Below are 10,000 nucleotides of genomic sequence, written 5' to 3'. Positions count from 1 at the left end.
GCAGTCTGGAGGAAGAGATGCAGTTTGGCACTGCTCTTGTTTGCTAAGTGCATGGTTATATCTACCTGTTACCATCTAATTTACTTTAATACTTTTCTGGTTGTGATTTTAGTAAATGTTCAGTTTTATTAGAATGTGGCTGTAAGCTAATGTAAGAAACTTAAGTGTTGAAAATTTGGAAGAGCAAAACATAGGAACACCAAATGCATGTTATGTGGCTTTCTGTACATTACTGTGCATGTAAAATTCGTGATCGACCCATTTGTAGTCAACAAAAGGTGTAGATGCAGTCAGATACTGATGGGGGTTTTCAAAGCAAGCATGTGAGTTTTTGAGGGCTCATCTTAGAAATACAGGTTTTCCATTTTATTCATCTTTGAGGCTTATTCAAGCTTTCAGTAAGTCAGTTCCTGTAAAAGAAATTTCATTTCATGTACCATGAAACTTTCTCCTATGGTGCATCCAGTGAGAAGGCATGGTGGGTCTGGCAAGAAAAGTTGAAGGCATATTTTGCACCAAAGAAAAGATAGAGTAGAAAACGCTGAAAACTCTAGAAAAGATCTGTGGAAAAATTAGTTCATGGTCAGCGGATAAAAACCCCTCAAGGGATACTGAAGGCAGTGATCAGGAGCCTGAATGAGAAGTCAAGTAACCGTGGGGGTTAAACAAGTACTGTCTCATGAAGGAACATAGTATCACAATATTCAAAGATCAGGAGAGGGGAATTATCAATGATAGTTGTTGCAAGCTCCTCAAAAAAAAAGAGGTATACAAAGTTGGCCCTGGGCTTGCAGTTTGTAAGCCCTACAGACTCTCTGAAAAGCTTGAAGCTCTTTTTTTTTTTGTGATTTTTTTTTTTAAGGGAATTTGCCTGCTAGGCAGGTCTTCCCTAGCTCTCACCTTTCTAATTATTTCCTACTGCCCTAATGCTTTCTCTCTACTAAATTCTCCATTGACTGTAATAAAGTCTCCCTACCCTCAAGAGCTTGGAGAGCTGCCTTTTTATTTTTTTTTTTTCTTAAGACTTGGAAAGAGAGGGGGAGAAAGGGAGTGAGAGGAGTGTGCTTTCCAAGGTGGGGTTTCCAAGCTGTCATTGCTCAAATAAGAATCTTACCCTGAAATTGGCTGCTCATTTCTGTGTGGGCTATAGGTAATGCACTCTAGCCGGCTTTTGCCACTCTCCTGTGTGTAAGGTATGCATCTTATGGTCCTGTACACACTACTCATACAGGCCTTCATAGGGATTTTCTTTCTAGCATGTGAAAATAAATAGCAGGTGGAAATTAATTAGACCTTCCTTGCTGTTTTGGGAAGTGAACTGTTGTTTAATAATCACATGAGTGTGACAACATACTCCTCAATTTTAGAAAGCAGATAAATTACTGTGCCCCAAACTGACCTGCTGTTTTTATTAGTCCAGAAGAACTGAGATGGTGTGAAAGGAAAAGATACAGCCTTTAAAATGCAGGATAGCTTTTAGTTAAGATTAAATACGATATTCTACCTTCAATACCTTTATCTGACTGTTGGTGCCTGTTAAAAGGATGTTCATTTAAACATAGATGGATAAACCACGGGCAGTGGGGAAAATTGTAGGTTATAGTAGAGAGATAAATATTTTAGACAATGCTTGTTTTTTCAGTTGCAGTTTAGCACAAATCAATTAATCTGATTTCTTAATGCTTCCTCATGCCAGCCAAGTGCACCTGTTAAGATAACACTGCAGGAAGGATGCATGTTTTCTTTACTTGGAACTATATGTGTGTGGGGATGCCGAACTGCTGGTTCTTGTCTCAAGTAAATAAATCTCATCTGTGGTAATTTGCAAAAATCCCATAATCAATTTTATTACAAATCTGTGTTCAAAAAGGCCTTCAGAGGCCCACCATATGAGTGTCCACTTAAAAGTTTTATACTACAGCTTGAATTCTTCAGAGTATTAGTGCTTTCTGTGTTGGGATCAAGACACTGTTGTCCCATTGCTGCCTATTTTATCCATTTTGGAACTGTTACTATACTCACAACTACCATCTTCAGTAGTGAGAAGATTCTAAATAGTAAAATGATTATCTCACTTTGAATAGATGATTCTTTTACCATGAAAATGATATTTTTTCTTGTGAAAGGTGCTGATTTCTATCACTGATGTAGATGATATGTATTCTTTCTCATTACGTTAAGATATGTCCTGTAACATATAACTGGAAGGTCTGTTTTTCTGAGAGAACTTCCAGCACAAGGTGTTTGGGCATATTTCACATTTTTACAGGTAAAACCTATTTCAGCAGATAGTAGTGTATTAAACCTACTAATATAGATACTTTATTTTACACCTACTAATACAGATAATTTATTTTACAGTACTTGAATGGTGTTTGACCTAATTAGTGTTTTAAACATATTAACTTACGTACATATTTAAAAATTATGCAGTGACTTGTCTCTGCTTAACTCCAGCTTTGAAAGCTGTTGTAGATAAAGAAAAAAGAAAACCAACCAAAACCAAACACCCTTACAAATGTTCTCTTAGCTTTCCTAATTTTTTGTTCTCACACATTCAGCTATGTCCTTAATATTTGGCATTTTGATTTATTAAGCAATCTTAAGTATTAAAGGCTTTTAGCGTACACCAGCGCAAGATTTCAGATGCATTGTGCCTTGTGTCAATGATGAATTAATTCCAGCAGAGCACAAAAGTTACTATTATTTAAGCCTAGCTCCTTACTTCTGCTTTTACATCACAGTGCAGTTTTAAAAGGCTGCAGACCGGTCTGTGTCTTAGGGAGGGAAACGAGGCAAATGCGTGGCCATACTGGGGAACCTCAAGTTCGTGGCATTAAGCACTGTGCGCTGCGGGTGTGTCACGTCTGTGGATGAACCAGCGTGGGCACCCTACCGCCAGGGCCGGGCAGCGGGCCCGGGGGTGCAGCCATGTTGCATGCCTCCCTGTGGAGCCGGGCGGGCGGCCGCTCCGCTCCCGGCGCTGCCCGGCGCTGGCCCTGCGGCCGCTCCGCTCCCGGCGCTGCCCGGCGCTGGCCCTGCGGCCGCTCCGCTCCCGGCGCTGCCCGGCGCTGGCCCTGCGGCCGCTCCGCTCCCGGCGCTGCCCGGCGCTGGCCCTGCGGCCGCTCCGCTCCCGGCGCTGGCACCGCGGCCGCCGCCTCAGCGGCCCCGAGGGCCCGGCAGCGCGCGCCGCTCCCGGGCCACGCGCGGGCCGGGCGGGCCGCGGGCCGGGCCTCGCGTGAGCGGCACGTGCGGGGCACGCCGAGGCCGGGCCGCGCGGGCCGTGCCGCCCCCTGGCGGCCGCTCCGGCGCTGCGCCGCCGCTCCCGCCGCTCCCCCGGGGCCGGGCCGGGCCGGGCCCAAGCCCTTGGCGCCGGACGGGGCCGTCCGCACCGCCCGGGCCTGGCAGGGCACGACAGACCCCGCGAGCCGGGCGTGACACACACCCTATCATAAACAGAGCAGGTCTAATTGCGGCACGGCGCGCTATCCTGCTATTTGTACAAATAAAAGACCCCGTCTTGATGCAAAATAAACACAAAAGCGCTGTTGTGACTATAACAGGGAGTCATATACTAATTTATATAATAAGTGGTTGTGCACGTTTTATTCAAGATTATGGCTGCAAGAAATGGCATGAATTGCTGGGTGTGTTTAATGCTGGATTATAGCAATTTGAAACATGTCAAACACATGGCTAATGCCTCATGCTTCACTCATTCTTGCGTAAACCTGCATAGCCACCATCCATTATACCCTTGGTAACAACACAATTCTGCAAGTAAATATTGTTACACTAAGTAACCTTTCAATTCAAGTTGTTTAGGAAGAGAAAATGCAATCTTGTGCAGTCAGTTCCAGTGTCAGTTTAATGTTTCAAAAGGGAAGTGGTGTAGAGAATAAGTATCTGTACAGTGACTTGCCGGCCTAAAACACACACGCGTGCACGTGCGGGCGCACGGGCACATAGAAAATGTCCAGTCCACTGCAGGGGAGAAAAGTAAAACTGTAGCTTCTAACTTAACAAGGTGGAGTGTTTCTTTTTTTGGTGTGGGTGATAGCTTGGCTACTGTGGCAGGATTAGGTATTCAACCTGCAGTGGAACCACGCGCTAAAATGATCTACAATTTCACTCTCTTGTAGACAGCACCAAATATTTCCCCCATACCTTTGTTTAAAATACTGGGTAGCAGAGCTTATATCTCACCTTTGGCACCAGGAGCTAGAGAATCACAGCAGAAGTAGGTGCTGGTGAATGTGTCTGTGAATGTGGGTGCGTGTGTGCCTGTGTAGGCATGCTCATGACTGACAGCGAGTGTGACAGCAAGAGAAAAGAGAAGGATTAGAAAGTATGAATGTGTATAAATGTGTGTAAACAGGGACCTGTATATTTTTTCTTGTCCTATTTGAATTACCAAACTTACTGCCTTAGTATCTGGCTGATACCTATGTATTTCCTTTGTATTTATTTATGATTATTTTGGTAACAATCTGCACTACTGTTGTAAAAACAAGAAAAAAAGTACATTAGTTTGCTTAGTGAGATGTTGCAGGTTCAAATTATTTTGCTACCAATAACTCAAGTTACTGATACGTAGACATCAGAAATGATCCTCGTTCAGATGTTTTCAGTGCTTCAGTTTGTGAGGATTTAGAGTTGATAGTACATACACACACAAGTGTGTAGATTCACGTGCATATGCAAGAGAAAAGAAGGAAAACGAAAAAGATTCTGTGCTCTTGCTTTCTCCAGCAGCCCTTTTTCAGCTGCCGACAGTGAGGAGAGGGCTGAGGACGACCAACACAGTGCATTACTCAAGCCAAAGTTTTAGAGTTGTTTTTAAAAATAGCATTTTAAAACTAGAAAAAAACCCCACACTTTATTTTTAACATAAAATTACAGGGTCTCTTTTGTCTTCATAAAAATACTTCAGTATTTCTTCCACTTCACTTCGAAATAAATTGCCCTTTCTAGTATTGTTACTCTGTAGTTTCATTCTGTCTGTACCCAGCTGTTGGATTGGATTTGTTGTTTTCTATTGCCAGAGTAGTGTTACTGGTCATGTTACGTTAAAGCCGATTCTGCTGGCTCACAGGCACTTTAACTTTAAATGTAGAGCCTGAACTACACTCTGGGGCTTTGCAAGGATACAAAATCCACAAGACATAAAACCCTCTGGTTAATATGAACTGGAAGACATTTAACCCTTCTTTGCTAATTGTAATGAAGCAGTCAGAGAGATGTAAAAACAGGAGGGATGATGTATTTATTTATTACTTTTCTGGGTGTTTTGTAATGTTTTGATTATCTAACATTTACACCCCTTTGCCCTTTTAATGTGCCTGGCTAAATGTACCAGTGTTATTGTCTAACGTTTGAATTTGTAAAAGATGAACCTGTCTGTTGGTTAAATCTTTGTTTGACTAAAAGAGGATTAACGTTTGAATTTCCCAAATTTCCAAATCCTTGTAACGATACAGCTGATGAAGTGTTTTAAATAAATTTCCACTCTGATATACATGTCTTTTTATTGAAAGTAAATATTGTAAAAATCAGAAAGGGCTGTCTGCTTCCACAGTTGTGGCATACCCGCATTAGAATTTTCATATAACTACTAAGGGCAATCAGACCCTTTTCTCTGAATATTTTAAACATTGTACATGTAAAATTTATGCCTAATTTGAATACTTATTAGCTGCCTAATCTCAGAAAAGAGTATTAGCTTTGTTTTTGCCTTGTAAAATTCATCACTGCTTGTATCACATTTTCCATTTCTATTATTTCTCTTCGCTGATGTTCATAAGTGTTTCAGAAGGACTGTTTCTTCATAAACACATCTGGTGCTGCTGTTGTTTACTGGGCTATAACAGCTGCCCTCCTTTATTTTAACTGTGTTTGTGTTTAGGTTTTTTGCATCCTGTTTATTTCTGACCAGATCATCCTTAAATAACTCATCTTTTGCTATTTTAAAATTTTTTCACACAATGTATACTTTCACTTTATCGTGTAGGAGCTTGTTTGTGGTAACTCATGCTGCATTTTAATTAATATCCCATGCACATAGTTGAAGTTGTAATGATCCTTTTCCTGCTGTGCTTTTTTTTTTTTTCTTAAGGAAGGGCAGTTGCTCATACTTTGCAAGGGAACAAATAGCTAAGTTAAATAATTAGGCTAAACAGCAAGCTTTATTTCCTTTTCCGAGTTTGCTTACTCATCCCTCTCCCTTCAGAGGTGTTTTTTAAAATCACAGCTCAGCCAGGTTGTTGTGAGGACTCTTGTCAGTAGGTTGGGAGTGAGGATGAAGGAAGGGAGCTCCATTCTGACCCTGCAAGAGCAGGAGAGGACTTTGGTGGCTCTGAGAAGAGACGCTGACCTTTCCATATTACAGATACAAAATGCGCCTTGAAATTCTGGTTTGTAAGGGCACGTTGGTTCTTTATTTACTGCAAAGATTTCAACTGATCTTGGCAGGACATCTCATTGCTATCCTGAAAGTACAGTATATTTATGCAGTGAAAATGATAAAACATTTATTACTGTAGAGAAGGTAATATGCATAATTTATGCTGTTTTTAGCACAATCATTAGTGATATTCTTGATAGATTTTATTTCCAGCTTTCATATCTAATACATGCCTGGAAAATTAATTTTATATCTTTCATTTATTTGCCTATGTTAAAATTGAGTTTTAAGTCATCTTCAAGTGAACAGTTTGATTGCTGCTCATGCATAAGCTTAATTACTTCCCAGGAAGGACAGTATTAAATGTTTTAAATGTCAGAAAAATAAATGAATATCAGCCGTTTGATTAAAAAAATAGGCAATATCTGACGTGTTTGCAGCAGGAGCTTTTTCTTAAAATGCCTCGGAGGCAAAATTTTATTTAGTCACAAAAAAGGAGAAGCCCATTATACTATTTATCATTGGTTGATACCATATGATTTGTAACACCCTTACAAAATTTTAATTTTGTATGATTAGCTGTGCATCATTAAACAACAGCCTTGCATAAGATATGCTGTAAAATTCTGACAGAATCAAGATAGTGAATATTTTAAATAAGGCTGTATAGTCATCCATGGTTGTCAAAGCTAGATAATAGGAAATATAGAGCAGTGTGTGAAATCGTGCTTTCACTTAAACTGGTTTTATAGGTAGACTTTAAAACGTAGTTGTTCATAAATGCTATTGACCATGCTGCGTGCATGGTGTGTTATTTTGGCCATTAAATGTAAGCACACAAAGCTTGCTTATAGAAATCATAATTCCAGTGATTAGCAGCTGTATGAAAGCAGAGTTTGCATTGCATTTCTTGGTAAACGGCTCTGCGAGGCTTTTTTCTTCTTCTAAAGATGCTGTCTGTGTAATTGGCAGAGAGGGACATCTTGATAATGGAAGTGTGAAGGTGTAACGCGCGTGTTAATTGATACTTCTTAATCACTTTTAGGTATTAAGTCATGATGCAGGAATCTGCGACAGAGACAATAAGCAACAGTTCAATGAATCAAAATGGAATGAGCACTCTAAGCAGCCAATTAGATGCTGGCAGCAGAGATGGAAGATCAAGTGGTGACACGAGCACTGAAGTAAGCACAGTAGAACTGCTGCATCTGCAACAACAGCAGGTAAGTTTGTTTTGTTTCCTGTTTGTTTTTAAACAAATAAAGGGCTGTTTTCAGAGGGGCACTTTTTCGGAGACCCTCGGTGTGTGCTGAATGTGGAGTATCGTGGAAGTGAAGAGCATGGGGCATTATTTGTTGTTGTTTTAGTGCACGATAATGCTGAAATGCAAGGATCCCGTTCTTGTGGCAGCAGCATCTTGCTGATATGGCTGCATGCCACCACGCTTGCCTGGTGATTAAAATCCCGCAGCGTATTTATAAAAGTTGTGCCGAAGCCTTGCAGTGCATGTTTTCAGGAGCTGTTAGTTTACTGTGCGATTCGGGCGCGCAGGACATGGTGCGGGGTTTTCCACCAGAGGGCCACATTACTTGAGACTTCGCTTCGATTGCAATGAATTGTGCCAAAGTCGGAGCTGGGCAGTGAAGGGACCCTAGTGAAGGGACCAGAGTGACTTTTCTCAGTAAAGGCACTTTGCTGTCGTAGGTGTAATTAAAAAATGCTGGTTAGTTCAAAAGCACTGAAATAAAAAAGACAGTGTTCCTGTCTGTGTGTGCTTGCATGGGTGTGAGTGTAACATGGATGTGTAATTTTGAAAATATGGGAAAAGAGAGAAGCAGCTTTTCTGTAGGTCTGTTTCCATTCTCACTCTGAAAACATATTTTTTTAAGTTTGTTTGTGTTCCCAACAAGTTAATGGAGAACTGCTGTTACGTTTAAAATTGTAAAATTCAGCCGTCCGTTGGCTACTGACACCACCTAATTACAAGATGCAATCCATTAATTTTTGTCACCGTAAGATTTCCTTTTAAAACCTGAACAAACAGAACTCCTACTTTGTCTACCTAAGGAGTTGCCTCTCCATCAGGGAACACAGACTGTACTAATGCAGTGAAGCCCAAACTGTTTGGTAAACAGTTGGGGTCTGATTCTGCACAGTGCCCAGTACCTGCTTCAAACTCGTGAAAGTCTTTGCTCCCTCATCCTTTCATTTGCTGAGCCCACTCAGCACCTTTGGAGTTCAAACCCTTAATTTTAAATGCTGAGGTTTTTCGTTACAACATCAGGTATTGTATTAATAGAAGGAAAGTTGTCTTCTGTTACAAAAAATATTATAAAAATGCTGTTTTATAGAAACATGTTTTAACATGATAGATACACTACATGTGTACGGGCCTCTGAAATAACAGGTCATAATAGCTCTTAAAATTGAATCATTCTTGGTGCTGAATTAAGCAGTGCACACTAGCTACATTTCTAGTAAAATATTTTAAATAGTGACAGAAAATGTGGAAGAAGGAAATGGATGTAGATTGAAATATAAATAGTTCTTAAGGCTTAACTCTGTGCCTTGCTTCAAATTCAAGTGTATTCTGTTTTAACAATTGAGCAGTATGACAGTCTGAAGAAATACAGGTTTCAGTGTCTTCATTATGTTCTTAGCAGGTTTCTACCTCTCTCTAGATATACTTTTATGTGTATATATATACCTTGTGTTTTTATACTCTTTTCATAGAAAATTGCATGCATACAAATAGATAAAAAAATTTAATTTGTTTTCATTGAAAATCATGTCATCATCTTTATTCAGGTGTTCAGATTATAAAAGAATTTTAAAATCTTTGTTCAGAAAGAGTGTATCAAATTGGCCAATATGTTCAGAAAACTAAATTTAAGTGAAATACTTTAAAACACAAAAATACTAACAGAATAATGTGCCACTTACATGTTTCTCAAAGTAGCAGTCCTAGGCATGTGTAGCCAATTTGTCCATACAGCCAGAGATTCCAGTAGATAGCATTTGCAAAGACCACAGAGAATTACAACTGAAGATGAAAATATCCAGCTGAGTACTAATAACAGACAGGTTCTGAGGGGACAGGCTTAGAAGTGACAATCTTTTCTTCAAAACTGTGATTAGATCTTAAATAAGCAGACAGGCAAAGTAAAACCATGGGTACAGTTAATAGGACTCAAGAGGCATTTTATGGTAGGGTCTGCACCATAGGATTTAAATACAACTTGAGTTAGGCATATAAATCCTTCTATAAAATATGTTGATGTGAAACATAAACACTAGTAAACATAGAGTAGGATATCCTTCAGATAACGGGCATAGCTTTGTGCTACTTTTGCTTTTCTTCCTCCTTTTTCTGTTTCTTGTTTTTTCCCCCTGTTTTTGACCAGATACCTTTTGAAATACGAATTAAGAGGAAAATGATGGCTGCTTTTATTATTGTCACTGTAGTAACTCTCTAAAATGATATTTTTAATATGTGACTTGTCTAGAAAACTTTGACACCTAGAAAAACAGAGGAAACCCTATTGCACCAGTAATTATTATTCTTAAGAATTTTTTCTTGTTTAAATATGTGCAAGA

At 39.8% G+C, this 10,000-nt stretch overlaps 1 protein-coding gene across 1 annotated transcript in view; it reads left to right on the top strand.

Moving 5' to 3' along the window:
* FOXP2 (forkhead box P2) overlaps positions 1-10,000 on the top strand; it is a 408,353-nt gene that overhangs the window by 210,726 nt on the left and 187,627 nt on the right. Inside the window, exon 4 of the mRNA XM_039571412.1 lies at positions 7,449-7,626. Within this exon, the coding sequence (XP_039427346.1) occupies positions 7,459-7,626 (168 nt within the window). The 5' untranslated portion in view covers positions 7,449-7,458. The remainder of the gene's footprint in view (positions 1-7,448; positions 7,627-10,000) is intronic.

Source organism: Corvus cornix, chromosome 1A (genome assembly GCF_000738735.6).
Source record: "Corvus cornix cornix isolate S_Up_H32 chromosome 1A, ASM73873v5, whole genome shotgun sequence".
NCBI classification, from domain to species: domain Eukaryota; kingdom Metazoa; phylum Chordata; class Aves; order Passeriformes; family Corvidae; genus Corvus; species Corvus cornix.
This window is presented reverse-complemented; position numbering and strand designations above follow the sequence as displayed.